Below are 23,699 nucleotides of genomic sequence, written 5' to 3'. Positions count from 1 at the left end.
ATGGAGGGGCTGGGGGCCCTGCTCCTCCTCTTGCTCTCGCTTTGCCTCCTGGCCTTCGGTCTTTACTGCTGCTACGTGAGAGCCATCCACGCCAAGTACGATCATATCCCCGGCGCCCCGAGAGCGAGGTAAGGGGGAGGCCAGCAGCATGCCCCTGGGGAGGGACAGGGGCGGGGGGGAGAGCAAGGATCTTGCTGTTTCAGGCATCTCAACAGCACCCTCCCCCCATTTGCCACCCCAGTGCCTGGTCCCCTGGGGGTGGCAGGTTCTCACTTTGCACCAGCCTGGGTGAATCAGAGCCCATCTGCTGCCCCAGTGTCAGCATGGCCCAGTGAGGAAATAGGGGAGGGGGCTGCTGTCCCTCCAGAAGGGCTGTCCGTGACCTTGCTGGTATTGCAGGGCCAGGCGTGCTGGACTGACCCGCTTTGGGTGCAGAACTGGCTCCGTCATAGTCAGTGGGAGCTTTGCCATTGACTCGAATGAGGTCAGGATTTCTCCTTTTATGCTGGGGGAGGTAAGCGCCTGGTTAGAGGCACTTTAAGTCTTTTACCTGGAGGGTTTGGCTTTGAGTTGTATTTGTAGGATTTGGGCTCTGGCAATCCAGGGGAGGGGGTTGTGATCCATCTCGGGGCTAGCGGACTGGTTATGTTTGAAGCTCTGTTTCTGTTATACACTGTCTTTAAACTGACCCTGTTTGGCACAAACCTCCCTCTCCTCCCCCCCTCCCCCCCAGTGCCTGTGGTCATATCCGAATTTTTGGACCACATCAGCTGACAATAATTTCACTCGCTTCAGCATATTCTCTCCTTACCGTGTAGGTATTCTGTTTTGGCAAAAAACAAATGTCAACAGATATGAACAGTGGTAAAGAGACCTGTAGCACCAAAGTGGCATTGCTGTCACAAGGAGAAACAGCTCATCTAGTGGTATTGAGGCTGCTTATTTAACCTTATCTTTGGCCCTGTATGCCCTAGTAAACTGGGCATATACCAGTATGTGAGCAGACGCAGCAATAGCATTCTATTGCATAAGCAGCCACGCAAGGATATCGAGTTTGGTTGTGTAACTACAGTTATCATGTCTGTCTGTTCAGAGTCTACAAATTAATATTAGGGATATGCCAGCTCTAGTCCTGTTTGTAGTTAGATCAAAATGGCTTTCCAGGCCTGTGGCACCATGTAAGGTAAGTTTTTGGTTGTTCATTTGTCTGTTTCTCCTTAAGGATTTTTGGTTTGATCTTCAGTGATCAGCCTAGGTAGGATCCTTCAGAATAAGGCTTGTGATCTCTATATCCCTTTTTAATTTCCAGCACTGCTATATTATGCACTATATTGAGATCTGTGTGGCTCCTAGTATCAGCTTTATTTGGGCTTAATACCCTGTTGTATATTTTAGAATAGAAACTGGGTAAATTGTTTACGGTGCTCAGAGCCTTCATTTATGAGCACTTTTAATTTAAAACATTCCGCTGAACAGGTGTGAAAGTGATCCTTGCATTGGGGTTTTGTGCCATTTTTCTCACTTGAATGGCTCACATCTTTGGTTATCCCGTCAAAGGTTTATTTCACATAAGAAATCTAAAGGAAAACATGGAAAAATAGATGTCTCTCCAAACTGACATTTTTTGGATAATTGTCACATGCCGATACATCCCAACCTGAGCAAAAGGTATCATCGTGGTGTACAATAGTGTTAGGAATCCAGGAGTTTGATGAGTATTCTAGTCCCCTTGTAGCCCTTTGATCTGAGTCTTTGTTCATATGATAAAGAAAACCATTTTTAAGAGCCCAATCCTGTGAGATGCTGAACCCCCCACAGCTCCAGTTGGAGTCAGGGACTTCTGCAAAGAATCCTCTGCACTCCAAGAATCACTGCAGAACCCTGGAAAACAATGGACTTGAAATGACACAGGGGTGTGAAATGATGCAGATGTGTGACTCAAACATGCTGGTTTAGTCATTTAGGGCCACACAGTGCTCTCTGTGTTAATTAGCATGACAACTGAGGCTTACACACCAACAACCTCTAAAAAAATATTCAAGTGGCCTGTGTGAAGAATATATGTTCTGTATTATCTTAGGCCCTGATCCTGCAAACCCTTCTGCACATGCTTAACTTTATGTGTTAAGTCCATCAAGTGTCCCATTGATCAAAAAAGCATAAGTGGAAAAAATGTGGTGCTGTCCTTTCCATGGGAGGATGGGGGAGGAGTGTTCTAGAGTAGGACCATTGACATGTTCCGTCCCCATCAGCCAGCCATTGGGCTAGAGCATTGTTTCCCCGAACTTGGGACGCCGCTTGTGTAGGGAAAGCCCCTGGCGGGCCGGGCCGGGCCGGGTTGTTTACCTGCCGCGTCCTCAAGTCCGGCCGATCGCGGCTCCCATTGGCTGCTCCAGGCCAATGGGGCTGCGGGAAGCGGCTGCCAGTACGTCCCTCTGCGCTTCCTGCAGCCCCCATTGGCCTGGAGCAGCGAACCATGGCCAGTGGGAGCCACGATCGGCCGGACCTGCGGCCACGGCAGGTACACAACCGGCCCGGCCCACCAGGGGCTTTCCCTACACAAGCGGCGTCCCAAGTTTGGGAAACACTGTGCTAGCGCATACATAGGGGAGGATTCAGACAGAGGCCTTGTCTATACTAGACCTTTCTCCAGCACCAGTGCTGCTCAACCAGCGGGAGCACTAGTGTAGACAGGCCACTTTTGCCACCAGTATTCCAACAGCTAGAACTGCTCTAAGCAGAGCTGGACAATACTATCTATGGTAAGCTTTGCAGGGCTCTTATCACTGTAGTGAGCCCTTCACTCGCTTTTAACATTGTTCTTCTCACAACACCCCTGCGAATTTTACCAATGGGGAGCTGAGACAGAGCAACAAAGTGGCTTGTCTAAGGTGACACAGAAAGTTTTTGACAGAGCAGGGAACTGAAACCAGCTCTCATAAGTACCAGGCTAGTGCACTAACCATCTGGCCATCTTTCCTCTGTCATAGTGAATTAAACCACTGGCAGCCAGTGTACATGAGCATTCCCACCATTGTTACCACCAGTGGCTCTGGCACTGGCGGACTTGCATTGGTGGGAAATTTGAAGAAAAATATTTGTGGTGAGGACAACAACCACAGTCAGCAAATGAGACACGCACAAGGGGAGCCAGGGCTACAACTTTGCTCCTTTATGCGTAAAACACACAGGTTTCTGATACTTCAGCTAAAGGAGAATTTATTTTGCTACCAGTTAGCAGCAGGGATCCTGTCCTTTTTGGTCCAGTTACTAGAAGGGAACTTCACTGACTCACACACACAAAGGGTTAAAAGAGTTTGTTATAAATGGTTGGGTAATTTTGTTAAATGCTTGACATTTTTAAGTAACTAAAAGAAGCTAGCATAGAGAAAGGGAACCTGTGCTTTTTACCATAACAACAGCACAGCTATCTGTGTCTCATTTGGAAAACTGATCCCCTTAAGCACAGCTTGTTGGCTTTTTGAGAAATTGCAGTAGGAAGCTGCTGAGCCGGATCCTACTTCAGATGTATACAAAGTCAGTGGGAATTGCCAACTCGCCTCTAAAGGAAGGAATTGATGCATGGGTTTTAAATAAAGCTGATGCATTTGATGGATTAACACCTTTTATTCATTTATGTAATTTCCATATTAGCCAATACTTTCCCTTCCAATTTTTCCTCTTTATTTCATAATTTGAATGAACCAGAACATGTAGACAGAGAGGGGCCAATTCTAATCATACTTTCATCAGTGTAACACCAGTGCCTGAGTTACCGTGGTGTAAAGAAGTTCAGAATTGGGCCCACATTCTCTCTTCTGTACATACAATTATATAACAACTACAGCATAGATTCAGGAATATTAGATTGAATGCCCTTTGTCATCGATGCCAAGACAGTTACCACCTGTAATCCCAAACATCTCAGATTCTTACACAGACGAAAGACTGTCTCATTTTACAGAACAGCAGAGTCTTTGTGCTCAGTCTCTGTTCACAGACCTTCCTACACAATGCAGAGAACTCTGCAGAACAATTGAGGGAGTCTTGCCTTGTAAACATCAGGGAAGGGGGTGGTGGGGAATGTATCTTTTAGGAGGGGCTATGGGTTGTGGGTGTGTTTTCTTAAAAGGAAAGAAAATACAAGCAATGCAGACAGCACATCAACGGAAACCAGAACAATGTGACTAAGGCCTTGGCTACACTTGCGAGTTACAGCGCTGTAAAGGCTCCCCCAGCGCTGTAACTCACTCCCCGTCCACACTGGCAAGGCATTTGCAGCGCTGTATCTCCGTGGTTGCAGCGCTGCATGTACTCCACCTCTCCGAGAGGAATAGCGAGTATTGCGCTGCTGCTGCAGCGCTGCGGCGCCAGTGTGGCCGCCCAATGCACAGTGAATGGCCTCCAGAATTATTCGGCAGTATCCCACAATGCCTGTTCTAGCCACTCTGGTCATCAGTTCAAACTCTACTGCCTTGGCCTCAGGTAACCAACCATGTGACCGACCCTTTACATTCCCCGGGAATTTTAAAAATCCCCTTCCTGTTTGCTCAGCCCGGCGTGGTGTGGAGTGCTATCAGCGAATCTTTCCAGGTGACTAGGGCCGGCTTTAGCAAGAGCGGGGCCCGATTCCTGGGGGCGGGGCTTGCTGCAAGCCCCGCCCCCAGGAATCGAGCCGCGCTCCGGCCGGGGTTGCCAGGCTTGGGTCCAGCCCGGAGCCGCGCCGCGGGGGCCGGGCCGGACCGGAGCTGCGCTGCGGGGGCCGGGCCGGAGCTGCACCGCGGGGGCCGGAGCCGCACCGCGCCGCGGGGGCCGGGCCGGAGCCGCGCCGGACCCGCGCTGCGCCGCGCCAGACCCGCGCCACCGGACCCGAGCCGCGCCGCGGGGGCCGGGCTGGAGCCAAGCCGGGCCAGAGCCGCTGGGGCCTGCGTGCTCGGCCGGAACCGGGGCCGGACTGGGCCGCGCCTCCCCGGAGCCCTTCTCGCGCCCCCCGCCACCTCAGCTTACCTGGTGCTGCCTGCCCGCCCCTGCTTCTTTTCAGACTTCCCCCGAATCTCTGATTCGCGGGAAGCAGGGGAGGGGGAGGAGCAGGGGGCGGAGCGTTCAGGGGAGGGGAGGAGGGGGAAGTGAGCTGAGGGCGGGGTGGAGAGTTGCGGCGCGGGGCCCTCTTAGCACGGGGCCCAATTCAGCCGAATCGGCTGAATCGGCCTAAAGCCGGCCCTGCAGGTGACCATGCCTCCACGCGCCAAGCGAGCCCCAGCATGGAGCAATGGCGAGTTGCTGGACCTCATCAGTGTTTGGGGGGAGGAAGCTGTACAGTCCCAGCTGCGCTCCAGCCGTAGGAATTACGATACCTTCGGGAAGGTATCAAAGGACATGATGGAAAGGGGCCATGACCGGGACGCCCTGCAGTGCAGGATTAAAGTGAAGGAGCTACGGAGTGCCTACCGCAAAGCCTGCGACGCAAACGGCCGCTCGGGTGCTCCCCCCGCGACCTGCCGATTCTACAAAGAGCTGGATGCGATACTTGGGGTTAACCCCACCTCCACTCCGAGCACCACCATGGACACTTCAGAGCCGGTGGGGGGGGGGAGGAGGAGGAGGAAAACGGGAGTGATGGTGGTGGGCCGGATGGAGACACCCCGGAATCCCTGGAGCCATGCAGCCAGGAGCTCTTCTCGAGCCAGGAGGAAGGTAGCCAGTCGCAGCGGCCGGTACTTGGTGGAGGACAAACAGAAGAGCAGGTTCCCGGTAAGCGGGTTTTTTTTTCGGGAAGGAATTTTTTCGGTGCGGGCTCTTTGGGAGAGGACGGTTAGGCATGCATGCCTAGATGCGGAATAGTGCATTGATGTGGTTTATCACATTGCGGTAATCGGCCTCGGTAATCTCCTCGAATGTCTCATCCAGAACGTGTGCAGTGCGCTTGCACAGGTTTATCGGGAGAGCCACAGTGATTCTTGTCCCAGCCAGGCTAACGTGTCCGTGCCACTGTGCTGCGAGGGGCGGGGGGACCATTGCCAGGGCCGGCTCTAGGTACCAGCAAAGCAAGCAGTTGCTTGGGGCTGCAGATTTGCAAGGGGCGCAAGAATCCAGCATGGGAGCTGAGAACCAACAGGGGGCCCTGGGAGCTGTAGTTCCTTGGTTAGCTCCCTGCCTATAGACCCAGCCCTGGAGCAGGGAAAGAACTACATTTCCCAGCATTCCCTTGGCCACTAGCAACAGGAAAGGGTGTGGGAAAGGAGTATGGAACTGAAATCTGCAGCTTGCTGTGAATGGTAGGAACAGAGCCAGCTCTAGGATTTTTGCCGCCCCCCCCCCCCCCGCCCACACCCCCTGCAGCCCCAGCTCTGGCCCCCACCTGCACTCCCCTGCTGCCCCAGCCCTGGGCTCTTCCCCCCCCCCCCCCCGCACCCGCTGCTGCCCCAGCTCTGGCCCCCACCTGCACCCTCCTGCTGCCCCAGCCCTGGGCTCTTCCCCCCCCCCCCGCACCCCCTGCACCCTCCTGCTGCCCCAGCCCTGGCCTCGCCCCCGCCCACGCCCCCTGCCGCCCCAGCCCTGGGCTCTTCTCCCCCACCCCGCATCTCCGGCCGCCCCAGCTCTGGCCCCCATCCGCACCTCCTGCCACCCCAGCCCTGGGCTCTCCCCCGCTCACACCCCCTGCAGCCCCAGCTTTGGCCCCCTCCTGCACTCCCCTACTCCCCCAGCCCTGGGTTCTCCCCCCACCCGCACCTCCTGCTGCCCCAGTCCTGGGCTCTTCCCCTCCCCCCCCCCCCCCGCACTCCCTGCCGCCCCAGCTCTGGCCCACACCCACACCCCCTGCCGCCCCAGCCCTGGGCTCTTCCCCCCCACCCGCACCTCCTGCTGCCCCAGCCCTGGGCTCTCCCCCAAAGAAGGAATTGGGGGGACTAAATGGATGGTGCACCTCTCTATCTGAAGCCTAGCAAGGGAGGTATGTGGATCCCACTAGAATTTAAAATGAAAAGTAAGGGAGGGGAGGCTCTGGACCTGGGCAGCTTTAGATACAGTACCAGGCACTTAGGAGGATTTCCACTTCTGAGCCATGGAAGCAGAAATTGACTTTTCCTCTCCAGATATAGCTAATATTCAGAAAGGGAATCTAGCACCTGCCAGTGTCCAGATTTGAACACCCTCAAAATTCAGGAGTGCTCAAGCTCAATTTGGGCAGCTGTTACTTCATTTCCCCCAAATCAAATATACTGATCCACAGTAACTTGCTGTAGAAAAAGTAGAATAAATTGAGCAAGAAATGCTTCCCAGTGGTTATTAGGACTGGAATTGCTATTTTCAACAGCCATTGCTTTTTTTTTTTTTTTTTTTTTTAAAGTTTTAGTTTTATTTGTTTAAAAGGAAGACCGTGATAGTGCATTCCCCATAGAAACAAAGAATGGAACAAAAGAATAATAAAGGCACCTCAACTTTTCCTCATTTATGTAGGACAGTCTTCTAATATGCATCCAGATATCCTCCAATCACACAAGCTGAAAATTGTTCCACTTTACTGCAGTTCTGTAACCATATGGGAACCAATCCTGTCTGTGTTCTGTGCACATCCAAAATTCCTGCTGAATGACCTGCCCTGGGAGCGAGTTACCAGTGACCCAGGGCTGGGGCAGCAGGAGGGTGCAGTTGGGGGGGGGGGGGAAAGAGGGGGAGAGCCCAGGGCTGGGGGGGGGGGCAGCCAAAAATTTTTTTGCTTGGGGCAGCAAAAAACCTGACCATTGCTGCACACAGGCAAGCTGCATATGGGCCAGGGCGGAAGCCGCATTGCAGTAGAAGACCCTCCCTTGCTTCCCAGGTCACCCTCAGCAGCGAGATATCGTCCAGGACGAACTCCTGTGGAAAATGTTGGGACAGTGTTCAGTGTAGGTGCCCCCTGAAGCTGTTGGCTCTCCCCAAGGCACAGAAACCCAGAGGACAGTGCAGCCCTGAAACAATCAGTCCCCCTTACTCACCATTTTGAGGCTCCCATGGGATATGTGTGCTCTGTTTCGGACGGGAAAATGATGCTATTGTGTAGACCCTGTGTGTTTTCTACTCCTTAAGTGCGGGGGGAATCATTACTCTGTCTGGTATAAACAATGCTGCCTCTGTTAAATGTTGCATTTTGCCTATACAGCTGCATCAACCTTGAGACCTCAGCCGTCCCTCTTATCGCCTGCTCAGAGACTGCAAAGACTCAGGAAGAGACCGCGAAAAAGCAAAGAAGACATGCTGCAAGAAGTGATGCGGCAATCTATTAAAGAGAATGAGAAAGCACAGGACTGGAGGGAGAGAGAAAGCAGGATCCGCCAGGAAAACGCAGCGCACCGGCGGCAAAGCACCGCGCACCGGCAGCAAAGCACTGATAGGCTCATAAGCATCCTGGAGCACCAAGCAGATGCTATCCAGGAGCTGGTAGCCATGCAGAAAGAGGAGCAGTACCGCAAACGCCACCCCCCCTACAGCCCTTGTCCCAAAACTCTTTCCGTTGTGCCCCACTGTCACCTCCAACCCACTTTCCCCAACTTCTGTGTTCTTCACGCCACCCGCTGCCTCCAACACCAGTATCTTCACCACCCAGCCCTGAAAACCACGACCCTTACCCTCTGCACTCAACCCCAATCACCATGCAGTATAGCTGTCCTGAAGTGCACCACTCACTGCACAGCACACCAGACAGGACATACGCGAATCTGTGATTGTACTATTCCCCACTCCACCCCCTTGTTTCTTTTCAATAAATAATTTTTTTTTCTTTTCAATAAATGGATTCTTTGGCTTTGAAAACATTCTTTATTATTGCATAAAGTAAAAGACTCCTTAGCCCAGGAAATAAACAGGCACTGCAAGTCGGCTTGTCTGCTAAGCAGACACTGATTCCTAAAGATTGGAACTACTGCACTTCACTCCCGTGCAGGGCACCAGATATCACTGCTGGTTTTCAGCCTCAAATTGCTCCCTCAAGGCATCCCTAATCCTTGCAGCCCCGCGCTGGGCCCCTGTAATAGCCCTGCTCTCTGGCTGTGTAAATTCAGCCTCCAGGTGTTGAACCTCGGAGGTCCATGCCTGAGTGAAGCTTTCACCCTTCCCTTCACAAATATTATGGAGGGCACAGCACGCGGATATAACCGCGGGGATGCTGTTTTCGGCCAAGTCCAGCTTCCCATACAGAGATCGCCAGCGGCCCTTTAAATGGCCAGAGGCACACTCCACAGTCATTCGGCACCAGCTCAGCCTGTAGTTGAACCGTTCCTTGCTGCTGTCAAGGCTCCCTGTGTAGGGTTTCATGAGCCACGGCATTAGCGGGTAAGCGGGAGCTCCAAGGATCACAATGAGCATTTCAACTTCCCCTACCGTGATCTTCTGCTCTGGGAAAAAAGTCCCGGCCTGCATCTTCCTGAACAGCCAAGTTTTCCGAAAGATGCGTGCATCATGCACCTTTCCGGGCCAGCCTGTGTTAATGTCAATGAAACGCCCACGGTGATCCACAAGCGCCTGGAGAACCATAGAGAAATACCCCTTCCGATTAACGTACTCGGATCCTAGTTGGGGTGGTGCCAGAATAGGAATGTGCGTCCCATCTATCGCCCCTCCACAGTTAGGGAACCTCATTTGTGCAAAGCCATCCACTATTTCCTGCACGTTACCCAGAGTCACGGTTCTTCTGAGTAGGATGCGATTAATGGCCTTGCAAACTTGCATCAACACGATTCCAACGGTCAACTTTCCCACTCCAAACTGGTTTGCGACCGACCGGTAGCTGTCTGGAGTTGCCAGCTTCCAGATTGCAATAGCCACCCGCTTCTCCACTGGCAGGGCAGCTCTCAATCTCGTGTCCTTGCGCCGCAGGGTGGGGGCAAGCTCCTCACACAGTCCCATGAAAGTGGCTTTTCTCATCCGAAAGTTCTGCAGCCACTGCTCGTCATCCCAGACTTCCATGACGATGTGATCCCAACACTCGGTGCTTGTTTCCCGAGCCCAAAAGTGGCGTTCCACGGTGCTGAGCATGTCCGTGAATGCCACAAGCAATTTCGTGTTGTACGCGTTACGCAGCTCGATAGCATCGTCGGACTCCTCACCCTCACTCTCACTGTCACTTTGGATCTTAAGGAATAGTTCGACAGCCAAACGTGACGTGCTGGCGAGACTCGTCAGCATACGCCTCAGCAGTTCGGACTCCATTTCCCGCAGACAGATCACGCTGCACAGAAACCGTTGAAAGATGGCGCCAAAGGTGGACGGAAACAAAGGGATTTCTGGGATGCGAAGTGATGCATCACGGGCATTGGGACAGGACCCAGAATCCCCCGCACCCACGCCCCCTTCCCACAAGCCACGGCGCCAGAATGGGAAAAGGTGCTCTGTGGGATAGCTGCCCATAATGCACTGCTCCCAATAGCGCTGCAATTGCCGCAAATGTGGCCACGACAGTGCGCTGGGCAGCTGTCAGTGTGGACAGACTGCAGCGCTTTCCCTACTCAGCTGCACGAAGTCAGGTTTAACTCACAGCGCTGTACATCGGCAAGTGTAGCCAAGGCCTTAGTTCTACAAAAGCTTACAAGCCACATGGAGTTGCAATCAATGTATCTAGAAATACACACTCATTAATATGATCTACTCTTGTCCTCAAATGAAGATTTAAAACACATTTCAAAGGCAAATAAACATTATCTCCATTATTACAAATGGAGAAATTGATACGTAAGGTCTAACTTGTGTCAGTTCGCATAGCAAGTTAATGGCAATGCTCCCTGCCTCATGCAGATCCCCCAAGACCTGCATGTTCTGGGAGCTGAACCAACACAATCTTCCAAGTCCCTTCCAGCCTTTAAATCTATCTCCCATATTTCATTCTGTCCATAGACTCTTGAGTCCGATGGACAGAGAGTAGTGTTTCAGCCTTAGGATTAGACTAAGATCTAGTTTTGTTTTCTCCAGCTTTTTACTGGGACACCTGCCAATCATCTGGAGAATGCTAAAGAAAAATGAGCTGGTGCATGATCTCTTCATACAATGGTAAGTTATTATATCTCAATATTTTTTTTATTGGGCCACACTGCCACCTAGCATTACACAGGAGAGAGGGACATGCTGGCATCATTAACCCTATATCACAAATTGGGAAACTGAGGCACAAATAGATTAAGTGATTTGCCCAGGGTCACCCAGTAAGTCAGTGACAGAGTCAGGAACAGAACATAGGTCTTGCTGTAAGTGCTTTGCCTAGGTGTGAAGGTAGCAGTGCCCATTTTACACTGTATTGTGTTCCTTTGAGGGTGTTTTCATTTCACACATGATTGATGTGTTATTTTGCACCATAATTCTTCTCCCTCCTTTCTCTTGTAGGGCAGAGGAGTATGGCCCCATTATGCGTTTTAATGCCTTTCACAGAGTCTCACTAATGGTTCTAAGTCCTGAAGGAGTAAAGGTACTGCATAAATCATCTGACTGGAATCATCCTATCCATCCACTCAGCCATCTGTCCTCCTATAAACCAAATGGGTGTTGTGCAGTGTTTGGAGTATGAGGTTAAGAGCCAGGATGCCAGGGTTCTAGTTCTTGCTGTACCGTTTGACTTATACTGTTGCCTTGATTTAAGCCACTTGTGACATCTCTTTCCAGGATAGTGGATGCCCGCAGCACCTACTGCAGTCAATGAGAGCTGCAGGTGCTCAACACTTCCAAAAACTAGTCCACTAACTGCTAGATGCCTCAGTTTCCCCTTCTGAATCGTAGGAATAATAGTGATGTGAGATTTGAGCAACTTTTGTAAGGCACTTTCAGAACCTGGGAGGAAAGCTGTTCTAGGACTAGGCCTGCAAAGAATCCTTAAGTTCTGTAAGTGTACAAATGAGGGAGCCAAACCCTCTAAAATAACTCTGTCTGGCAGACAAATGTGTTCCTTCCTAATAGTTCACGGGACGAGTTTGTGTGATTCGTGGAGCCTGTTGCCTGTGGACTTTTGATAAAACAAAGAAAGAATTGAATGCTCAAATGGCTCTTTACAGTCTACTTGGGAAATGAATTCCACTTTATATTTGCTGACTGTGGGATTTGATTTTAGGAGTTCCTGACGATACCACAGTACCCGAAGGATCGAATAACATATAGCAAACTCTATGCTATATTTGGCATGAGGTAGGCCAGCTCCAATCAAAAGCATCATGTGCTTAAAATAAATTTAGAGATGAATAAAACGGGAGGAAGGGATTAAATTTGCTTTGATCGATTCTGGATTTGACTTTAAATTGGGATCCATGGCTAAACCCCAGTCACAATTGGGCACAAGGCACCCATTATATTAACTTGATGAGACTCAAACAGAATCAAGTGTCTTCCTAGTGGAACAATGGAGAGTACGCATGGAAGTCCTTTATCTTTCACATCCCTCCCCTGTGGGATATGCACCTAGCCTCAAAACAGTTGGGCTTCTATGAGCTGAACCCAAAGCAGATGAAAGTTTGCACAAGACTATTTTAAAAAATCAATCAATCACTGGTTTCCCTTTACATTATTGAATCATTCCATTGTGCATGGGGGTATTCAGCTGCTGGTTTTAATCATAGAGGGCGAAATTATCCTGCCCTGCTAGCATGATTTACTGAAACATATAAAGTGGTACTTCAGATATGATTATTTATGATTTTGTACAGAGTAGTGTCTTGGAGCCTCCAGTCATGGATCAAGGCCCAGTTGTGCTAGGCAGTGTACAAACACAGCTGTCTTTTAAAGTCATTTCCTCCTCCAGTGGCATGAGTGGAATAATGTGCTTGGACCAACTTGATGCTTCCTGAGAAAAGAACATATTTATAATTGGAAATTACAAAATATTGCCCTATTATAAAACCGAGTAGGCTAATGAGAGCTCAGGCAGATGGGGAAAGGCTGCTATACATGTGGCTTGAAAAAATTGAAAACTTCATATCAAATCCCTTGCCAGAAACTTTTTCTTTTCCTTAATCCTCATCTTTTTGTTAGATTTTTAGGGAATGGCTTAGTGACTGATCTTAACCATGATCATTGGTACAAGCAACGGAGAATTATGGATCCAGCTTTCAGCCGAATGTAAGGCAAATCTATATCTGAGATTAGCTCCCTATTGTCTCCAGAGAGGAGTTATTAAAATGTGTCAGGTATTTCTCCCACTTCCCCAATTATTTTAAATTTAGAAGTAACTGCGGTCATTCAAGTATCAGAGGGGTAGCCGTGTTAGTCTGAATCTGTAAAAAGCAACAGAGGGTCTGTTAGTCTTAAAGGTGCCACAGGACCCTCTGTTGCTTTTTGCGGTCATTCAGTGGATAGTTCTCATTTTATCCAAAGTTTAATGCATTGTTTTCATGGCAACCATAACTCGGCCGTATTGTACGTACAGTCAGGGCCGGCTCCAGGCACCAGCCGACCAAGCACGTGCTTGGGGCGGCACCTTGGGGCAGGATGGCACTCGATTTTTTATCTTTGGATTCGGCGGCGTGGTGCTCGGAAGGGGGGCGGTGCGGCACTCGGAGCGGGGGCGGGGGCTTCGGGTGGCGCAGCGCTTGGAGGGGGGGCGGGGGCTTCGGGCGGCGTGGCACTCGGAGGGGGGGCGGGGGCTTCGGGCAGCGCGGCGCTCGGAGGGGGGGGCGGGAGCTTCGGGCGGCGTGGTGCTCGGGGGGGTGGGGCTTCGGGCGGCGCGGTGCTCGGGGGGCGGGGCTTTGGGCGGCGTGGTGCTCGGGGGGGGCGGGGGCTTCGGGCGGCGTGGTGCTCGGAGGGGGGGCGGGGGCTTTGGGCGGCGTGGTGCTCGGGGGGCGGGGGCTGGGGGGGCGGGGGCTGGCGCGGTGCGGCGCTCGGAGGGGGGCGGGGGCTTCGGGCGGCGCGGTGCTTGGAGGGGGGCGGGGCTTCGGGTGGCGTGGTGCTGGGGGGGCTGGGATTTCGGTGGCGCTCGTGGGGGGGGGGGTACGGCGGGGCGGCGCTCTTCTTTTTTGCCTGGGGTGGCAAAAAAGTTAGAGCCGGCCCTGTGTACAGTAAATAGAGACTAATTTGGTTCTCCCACTTACATCCATATAAACCCAATGACAGTAGTAGCAGCAGCAGTTTTTGCAGAGCTATCTATCTAGACAACTAGTGATGACACCATATGTCATATCTGAGCGCCCCTCAAGTATCTAAAGAGCGACTTCAAATACCACTTGTCTCCTTTGCTTCCAGTCTTTAGGAGAAACATCTTTATTATTGTGTAGGGTTTTTGTTTAGTTTTGCTCGTGTGTGTGTACTTAAAGGCATAGGCGCCGAGTCCGTGGGTGCTCTGGGGCTCAAGCACCCACGGAAAAGAAATTATGGTGCTCAGCACTCACCAGCCACAGCTGTTTGGTGGCTCTGCCGCTCAGGTGTGTGCGGGAGGGTGGAGAGCAGCAGGTGGGCAGGGGCCTCATGAGGGGGCAGAGCAGGGTGGGAAGAGGCGGAGGAGGGGCGGGCCTTAGAGCAGAACAGGAGTGGAGCACCCTGAGAAAAATAAAATTCAGCGCCTATGCTTAGAGGGAAAGGTAAACTAAATCTAGGCATTACGTTTCATTTCGGGTCTGATCCAAGGCCCACTGGAGTCAGTGGGAGTCTTTCCGTTGACCTCAGTGGGCTTTGAATCAGGCCCTTTGCTCCGAAAGTGATTTGTTACATGGCTATTCTTATCTCTGGTAGGATTGAATTCCACAGAAGTAGTGCAAGCAGAATTTAGCTCATTCTATCGTGCTTAAGCAAGTGATTATTCCAGGTGTTTTCTTTAATTTGGAAAAATGTATGTAGCTAGTTTAGGGTTTAAAATATCATTTGAAAAATTTGTATTCTCTAAATTTTCCTTTGTGAAATAAGTGAAGATAATTTTTCTCTAAACAAAGATGCCCCATCACTAATATTTTTTAAATTGTCCAGCTACCTGATTGGTTTGATGGAAACCTTTAATGAAAAAGCAGAGGAGCTGATGAAGAAGCTAGAGGAAAAAGCAGATGGAAAAACTGAACTGGACATCATGAGCATGATGAGCCGAGTGACTCTGGATGTTATTGCAAAGGTACAGACTGTCTGACTTCCTTTTTCCACTGTAAGTGACAGAACAGTTGAAGTGCAGCTACCTAGACCAAAATCAGGGGGCTGTAGCTATGAAACAGAAAACTTTCCCCTGAATGCCAGGCGAATTGAGGGTGAGAGTCTACCACCCCTACACGGGTAAAGTAGTAGCATACTCCATAACTAGACCCACTGAAGTCAGTGTGAAGTAAGAATAAGTTACCACTCAACCTGATCCAAGGGTGGCAGAATCTGATCTGCAGTAAGAGATGGAGGGAAACATTTTCAAAAGTGTTTTATGTCCCACTTTAGAAGCCCCTGTGCTTTTTGGAAATAGGACTTTGGTATGTTTTAAAAATTTTGCTCAGGGGCTTCAGCATGGGCTGTACAAGCCTATGTTGCCATTTTTGGTGTACTAACTTTGGTGTACCCAAGCTGGAGATCACACCTGCAGTGTAGACATAGCCTGAGAGAGCTCTCCAGGTCTGTGTCTTCTTCTCCCCCTCCTCCAATCTCAAAGGAACGTGTCAGTATTAAATGACGTGTGTATAGTGTTTCATTGCCATTAGGCATCAACAAAAACTTGCCATGGCTGCACCCTCTCTGCGGGAGCCAGCACGAGGTTGGTAGAAGGGAGCAGTAAATGACTACCCCCTTGGGTAATTAGTGTGACACAGAGGGGTGTCTCTGAGCCACTCTCTCTCCCAGGGGCCGCTTCTGGGCTTTAGATACCACCGTTTGTTCAGGGCTGTGCCTAAAGGTAGAATCTAACCCTTAGGTACTAGCATGATCTAGGAACAGGGCATGGGTCTATTCATGTGTTTTTTAATTATAGATGCAATAAGGAGAAGGATTTAATCAGCAAATAGCTGCCTCTTTCTCTCAATATCCTCAGGTGGCCTTTGGCCTAGAATTAAACACGCTGCATGATGACCAGACGCCTTTCCCACATGCCGTGTCCATGGTCATGAAAGGAATGAACGAGATACGTGTCCCTCTTGTGCAGGTCCGTACACATCTCACTTCAGTTAGTGCTCTCTTCAGAGTGAAGCTGTAGTCACTGCATGCATATTGACTGGTGAGCACAGTGGGCTGGGGTTGTGTGTTTGGGCCCATTCGCAATAGAAAAAGGATCAACAGATTGAGATGGTTCCTGTGTCTTTCCTTTCCTCTCTCTTTGAAATAAAATTTCAGTAGCAATTTAAGAAACTCACGCACTGAACAAAATATTTTATTTCCTCTCTCTCTCCTGATCTCGCTCTCTCTCTCTGTGAATAGAAGCGTAAATGTGTCTGAAAAAAGGATCATGGTCTTTACTAGAGCTGGTTAGAAAATGGGTTTTCTTTCTGTGAAAATTTTTTTTAGCAAAAATTCATATACCAAAACTTTTCTACTGAAAACCGAAATATTTTGATTTGAAAATGCTGCCACAGTGTCTCATGGAAGTTGTAGTTCAGATGCCTTGTGCTCCCATTCGCCTCTATAGGTCAGACACCCTTGTTAGACTACATCTCCCACGATGCAGGAGAGGGTGTATTTTGATGCTTCCTGGGAGTCCTTGGCCATGGCGCATGAGGCAGCTGAATTGAATTACAGCTGCTGTGAGGTGCTACAGCAGCATATCCAAACTGAAATATTTCGGTTTTCAAGCATTTGGTCTTTCAACAAAAAAATCTCAATTTTCCATGGAGAGCAAATATTTTTAGCAAAAAATTTCATTTAATCAAACCCAGTTTTTTATTAAAAACAGTTTTGATCAGCCCTAGTCTCTACACCTCTTTGGTTTATTCTGCAAAGCTAGTAAAATGACCAAGTACATTTTATATTCAGTACATGCCAGGAAAACAAAAATTGATAAAGGAGATCCGGGAAAGTGTGAGACTGCTGCGCCGTGTGGGAAAGGAATGCATTGAGCAGAGGCGAGAGGCCATCCAGAATGGGGAGGAAGTCCCACGAGATATTCTTACTCAGATCCTGAAAGGGGATGGTAGGAAACTCAGCATTCTCTGATTTCATTATTCTGTGAGTTGTTTTGCAGAGTTAAACAGTGGATCCAAACACAAAATTTGGGGATTCACTTCTGGATCTGAACTTTGAGGCTCAGTCCTTTCTAACATGTTCAGGAATGTTTCTTTCAAGGTGAAGATCCAAACAAGGGTTTGTTTACAAGTGGGACCTTGTCCTGGAGATTTTGTTCCTTTCTGAGTTTAACATATATCTCTTTGTACATTTGGAATCAGAACTTGGGTTCCAGGTCACCACTGAGCCTCCCCCTCCCTTATAGCCCCCCCCCCCTTCCCATGACCCCAAAATGTTGTTAAAGGGGCAAAGTAAACTTTTATAACTACTTTGTTTCCTATCCCAGCAGCTCAGGAGGAGTCTAGAGATGATGAAAATATTCTGGATAACTTTGTCACTTTCTTCATTGCTGGTTTGTACAGTAGTTACTTTATTACTCTGACACATAATGTGGGAAGCTATTGAAAATAGTATGCATTCCCAGGGGGTCTATAATGAGAGTTACTAAGAGCTTGATTCTCTCTCTGACACAGGTGTAGGTCAGGAGTAACTCCATTGCAAGTTATAGTGGTGTAAAACCAGTTTGAGTGAGATCTGGAGTGAGAAATAGGAAAATGACATTTAAACCTCCCACCCATCAGATAAACATAAGCAAAGAATGTCTGGACCAGTGGCTCCCAAACTTGGTCCACAGAGCAGCACTTGATGGTGGTCTGCAAAGAGCTGGTTAGTCTCATGATGCTGTCTCCTCCCCTAGATCTCATTGAAAGTAGCTAAAAGACATTAAGGGAAATGTGGTCTAAATGCAATTCCTATAAAGTGGGGGCACAGTGTGTTGAAAAAATGTACTCAAAGAATAGTTATCAATGGTTTTCTGTCAAACTGGGAGGACACATCTAGTGGGGTCCTTCAGGGGTCTGTTCTTCATTCAAAACTAGTCAATATTTTTATTAATGACTTGGATAATGGAGTGGAGAGTATGCTTATAAAATTATGAATGATGCCAAGCTGGGGGGTATTGCTAGCACTTTGGAGGACAGGATTAGAATTCAAAAAGACCTTGACAAATTGGAGAATTGGTCTGGAATCAACAAGATGAAAATCAATAAAGACAAGTGCAAAGTACTACACATAGCAAGGCAAAATCAAATGCACAAACACACAATGGGGAGTAACTGGCTAGGAAGTAGTACTGCTGAAAAGGGCTCTGGGGCTTCTAGTAGATCACAAATTAAATATGAGCCAACAATGTGATAAGGCTAATATTCTGGGATGTAATAATAGGAGTGCCTTATGTAAGGCCTGGTCTACACTAACCCCCAAATTCGAACTAAGGTACGCAACTTCAGCTACGTGAATAACGTAGCTGAAGTCGACATACCTTAGTTCGAACTTACCGCGGTTCAGACGCGGTCCACACGCGGCAGGCAGGCTCCCCGTCGACTCCGCGGTACTCCTCTCGCCGAGCTGGAGTACCGCAGTCGACGGCGAGCGCTTCCGGGATCGATTTATCGCGTCCAGACCAGACGCGATAAATCGAACCCGGAACTTCGATTGCCAGCCGTCGAACTACCGCGGTAGTGTAGACCTGGCCTAAGAGACGGAAGGTAATTATTCTGCTGTACTCAGCATGGATGTGAAGTAGTGTATCCAGTTCTGGGCACCATACTTCTGGAAAGATGTGGACAAATTGAAGAGTCCAGAGAAGAGCAACAAATATGATAAAAGATTTGGAAAACCTGAACTATGGGGAAGATTTAAAAAATCTGGTATGTGTATTCTTGAGAAAAAAGATTGAGGGGGGACCTAATACTTTTCAGAAATTTTAAGGGCTGTTATAAAGAAGATGGAGATCTGTTGTTCTCCATATCCACTGAAAGTAGGACAAAAAATAATATGCTTGATCTGCAGCTTAATCTGTTTGTGTTTTTTATTGTTGAAGTCCTCATACATGCATATCTCAACATTTATATGATTTCATTCATTTATTGCCTAGCACAGTATTAAAATTAAGCATTTTGGGCTTATTTTTTTTAGAGGCCTCAATCTGGCCTCTGGTTTTGTGGTCACAGTTGTATTGGTGCACTTAATTTTGTATAGAATAGTATTATTTTCAATGTTGCTTTTTAAATAGATTCTCAATATTTTTAGGTCATGAGACAACTTCTAATCAGTTATCATTTACAATAATGGAACTGGGGCGGCAACCTGAAATACTAGAAAGGTATGTACACTCCATGCTTAGTTTGTCAGGCCAGCTCTCTGACTCTGGGGTGAGCATGTTGTGCCCCATAATAATTATAAGGACTATTAAATAACCAGTATTTATTCATAATAAATCCTATGTGTTCCAAAATAAATAATATTTAATGCAATTCACACTGTAAAATAAAAAACATGGAAATGAGATTTTTCAATTCTATTTAAGTAATTCATTTAGAAGCCTTTATACAAAGCTGGTCTTGTCTGCAGATGGAATTTATCACATTTGATTGTATTATACTTTATGAATACTGCCGTGGTACTGATCCTGGAATATTTGCTCAGGCAGTCGGCCTTTGGAATCAATAGGCATTTTGTCTGAGGGAGGAAGGCAAGGTCAGGCTCAATATTAGGACAGTTTAAAAAAAAACAAAAACTATTCACCTCGCGTAGCAGGAAATGGATGTCAGTAACTACAGCTTCTCCTTCATTACACCTCTAGACTTCATGCTGAAGTGGATGAGGTTATTGGAGCCAAGAGGGACATTGACTATGAAGATCTTGGGAAGCTCAAGTACTTGTCACAGGTACAGTAGGAGAATGAGGCCAAAGGGAAGCTTGCGTTGTTTTGCAGCACTTTTGCCATATCCTAGCACAGCCATTAGGGGCTCTGAACTGGTTTCGTTTCATACAAGTAAAAGCGACGATCAATTCTGACAGTGTTTGTCCTAGGTATTCTGAGCCTTCAGGGGTAGCATAACCTTGGGAGAAAAGATGTTCTTGGGTTTTCACTCTGAAATCGCACAAAAATCCTTGCCTGCTTAGTTTAATTATCATCGGAGCATAGAACTAAGTTTCTCACTCACTGTATGTTTCAAGTGAATGTCTGCCCTTATTTTGACAACATGGGTTTGTAGCCTGGAACTCCACCCCAGAGAGTCTGACTTGGGGTAACTGACCAGGTTTCAGAGCCTGAGCTCCAACCTGAGTGGTAATAGACTTTACACTGCTATTTTTAGCACTATGGTGCAAGTCCCACAAGCCCAAGGCAGTTGACCTGGGCTCTTAGTCTCGCTGCTGTGGGGTTTTTTGTTGTTGTTTTTTTCATAGTGTTCTCCTTACACGTAAGGCAGTAAGAAGGGCTGAAGTATATGTATTTAGCTGTCCTGCTTTGGTAGCCATCAAATTCTCTAGCTACAGTCTTCCTTATATTGTTCATCTTCCTGATCAATGACTTGATTGGAAAGGCTATGGGGGAAGAATTGGCATCATATCTCTTCTCCCCATGTTGTAATAATTAACTCTTTGTTACTCTTTGCTGGCACAGGTTCTCAAAGAATCCCTCCGATTATACCCTCCCGTTCCAGGGACCATACGTTGGACAGGAAAGGAAAATGTCATTGAAGGCATCAGAATTCCAGCAAATACTACTCTAATTGTGAGTTTGATGGCTGCATCCAAAACCCATCAGGTTGTAGGTCCACACACAATGGAGTTAGACACTGCAGAGCCAGAATTCCCTGCTGGCATAGTTCATTGACTTCGGGGGAGTTACGGCAGCAGAGAATTGGGCACTGAAGACCAAAAGAATAAGGTGTGAATGGGGCTTTTGAACCCAGTTCATGGCAGTACGTCAGATCCAGTGATGGGGAGGGTGATGCAAAGTGTTTAGTTAGAAACAAACAGAATTATTTTTGTCCTTGTGAGCCATCAGAGAGGCTTTAGCAGTGTGCATCTCATAAATAATGCAAACACATTTTATTGGCAGTTCAGCACATATATCATGGGAAGGCTGGAAAAGTTTTTCAAGGACCCACTGACCTTTAATCCTGACCGATTTAACAAAGATGCACCAAAGTGAGTATATTTTACTACCATGTTACCAAAACATACTGAGTAACCATTATGGTAAGAGCATTAACAGGGAAAATATGTTTATTATTGTAGCTTTATGCTCAGATGCAAATATTAATAATTTTGTGTTTTATACAGCAGGTTTTTATCTGCAGTTCTCAAAGGAGGGTATTATTCTTATTCTTATTAACATTTAGACTTGAGTAGCACCCAAAGGCCAAATCAGATTGGGGCCCATTGCACTGGGCACTATCCAAATATATAATGAATGACCGTCCCTGCCCCCAAGAGTTTACAGTGTCATTTCTCCCATATGACAGGAAATGGGCACAAAGACTTATGATGCTATTCTGCTGTTAGGTTAAGAAGATGGTGCCTTAATGAGTCAGAGGTGTAAAGGAAGTTATTCCGAAGCAATTAAAATTACAGTTGTGATGAAATATTTGATTTATAAACCAGCTTCTATCATCCCAGTGCAGCCATCAGAATAAATGTTGTCCTTTTTTTTTTTTTTTTTTTCCCTCGTAGGCCATATTTTACCTATTTTCCATTTTCTTTGGGACCCCGTTCCTGTATTGGACAGATATTTTCACAGGTAGGTAGGCCTCTGAAGTTTTGGTGTATCCCACCTTTTTCATAGATTCCAAGGCCAGAAGGGACCATTGTGATCATCTAGTCTGACCTTCTGTATAGCACAGACCATAGAACTTCCCCAAAATAATTCCTGGAGCAGATCTTTTAGAAAAACATCCAGTCTTGATTTAAGAATTGTCAGTGATGGAGAATCCACCATGACCCCTGGTAAATTGTTCCAGTGGTTAATCACGTTCACCATTACAAATTTATGCCTTATTTCCAATCTGAATTTGTCTAGCTTCAACTTCCAGCCATGGGATCATGTCAGACCTTTCTCTAATAGTTTGAAGAGCTCATTATTAAATATTTGTTCCCCGTGCAGTCAGATCGCCCATTAAACTTCTCTTTGTTAAGCTAAACACATTTTAACTGTTGCTTCATTGGTACATGCTGTGCCATGTTGCTGAAGCAATAGGCAATCAGACAGGCCCAAAGGCATAGAGGCAAAGCTACTGACCTGGCCTCTTCCCCTTAGAGCTGGGATCCCCAAAGCTGTCCTGATGCACATTTGTGGACAGTGTGGGGAAGCTGGCCTTGCTATTTGTTGCCTGCTCTGTAGCTCTTGTGTGGAATCTTCTGTTTTTCCAGTCTCCCATGGTGCTAATGGAGCTCATCTAAATGCAGTTATACCTGCGCTGGCAATCCTCTTATTAAAGTGGATTGATCCGTACCCTTGTCTCCAAGCCAGACCTAGAACTTAAACCAACAGACATATCTTTGTGCCTGTAATATACACCTCTACCCTGATATAACGCGACCCGATATAACATGAATTCGGATATAACGCAGTAAAGCAGCGCTCTAGGGGTTGGGGGGGGGGGGTGAGGGTGCGTACTCCGGCGGATCAAAGCAAGTTCGATATAACGCGGTTTCACCTATAACGCGGTAAGATTTTTTGGCTCCCGAGGACAGCTTTCTATTGGGGTAGAGGTGTATCTCCAATTCGGGAACGCTGCAGGTGACTGAGGAACACCCCTCCCAGGGGCAGCTTTCTCCCTAATGGAGTTACAATAACACCGTAGCTTGTATCGTTTTAAATCTCCGTATTTTACAGAATTGCCCAGCGTCTTCAATTGAAATCTCTTCAGCCAAAGCAACATTTGCATCTGCTGATTTCGAGTTTTCTTTTCTCCTTAACAGATGGAAGCTAAAGTGGTGATGGCAAAACTGCTTCAGAGGTTTGAATTTCAGCTGGTGCCAGGGCAGAGCTTTAAAATTTTGGATACAGGAACCTTAAGACCAAAAGACGGCATAGTGTGCATATTGAAACCACGGATCATTACAAAAGGGTCCCAAAAATAATGGGAGTGGGGAGCAATGGAGTCAAATAGTGGTGGAGTTTCCCCTCAGATTTTAGAGATTTTTGGAGCCACTTTTGAGGGGTACTATATAGAAAAGGTTGTTAGCTCACCCCGTAATTACTGTGGAGAAGTTCAGGAGTTTCAGTGTGGCTGTTTATTTGAATCTTGTTGATCTGGAAGCTTTGCAAAAAGCAGACTTTTCATCAGGTACTGCCTGGTTCTCATCAGACTTGGGAAAATCACAAGAATATCATCTCTCACTCTGCTACGTGTGATGACAAACAAACCTAAAGCCAAATCCTGGTTCAGATTTTTCACTGATTTCAATGGGACCATTGGACATAAGTTCAGAAGCACCTGAGCACTTAAACAATGAATCAAACACTTGGTTGAATTGTACAGCAGTTTTGGTTTGAGTTTGGGGGTGAAAGTTTGGGTTCATTCTTATTGCACCCAAATGATTTCCCCTGTCAATGCTCTAAACTGCAATAGTGCATGTTATTCTTGCTGTGAATATGATTCAACATATGAAAGCTAATGGCAGGGGAGGGGATCAGAGGCTACATCTATTGTCTATCCCAGAGCTGTGCAAATACTGGATTTTCTGATTCATTGGTAATTCCAAAATAGATTTAAAAAATTGTTTCAGAA

General features: G+C 47.8%; 1 protein-coding gene across 1 annotated transcript; it reads left to right on the top strand.

Moving 5' to 3' along the window:
• Positions 1-23,049, top strand: LOC135878335 (cholesterol 24-hydroxylase). Its single transcript, XM_065403969.1, has 15 exons — positions 1-128; positions 10,939-11,016; positions 11,347-11,428; positions 12,065-12,138; positions 12,979-13,065; positions 14,902-15,040; positions 15,932-16,042; positions 16,867-17,023; positions 17,402-17,467; positions 19,207-19,279; positions 19,760-19,844; positions 20,585-20,695; positions 21,026-21,114; positions 21,640-21,706; positions 22,888-23,049. The coding sequence occupies exons 1-15, from the start codon at positions 1-3 to the stop codon at positions 23,047-23,049; spliced, it is 1,509 nt and encodes a 502-aa protein (XP_065260041.1).
• Positions 23,050-23,699: the final 650 nt, after the last annotated feature.

Source organism: Emys orbicularis, chromosome 4 (genome assembly GCF_028017835.1).
Source record: "Emys orbicularis isolate rEmyOrb1 chromosome 4, rEmyOrb1.hap1, whole genome shotgun sequence".
Lineage (NCBI taxonomy): Eukaryota > Metazoa > Chordata > Testudines > Emydidae > Emys > Emys orbicularis.
This window is presented reverse-complemented; position numbering and strand designations above follow the sequence as displayed.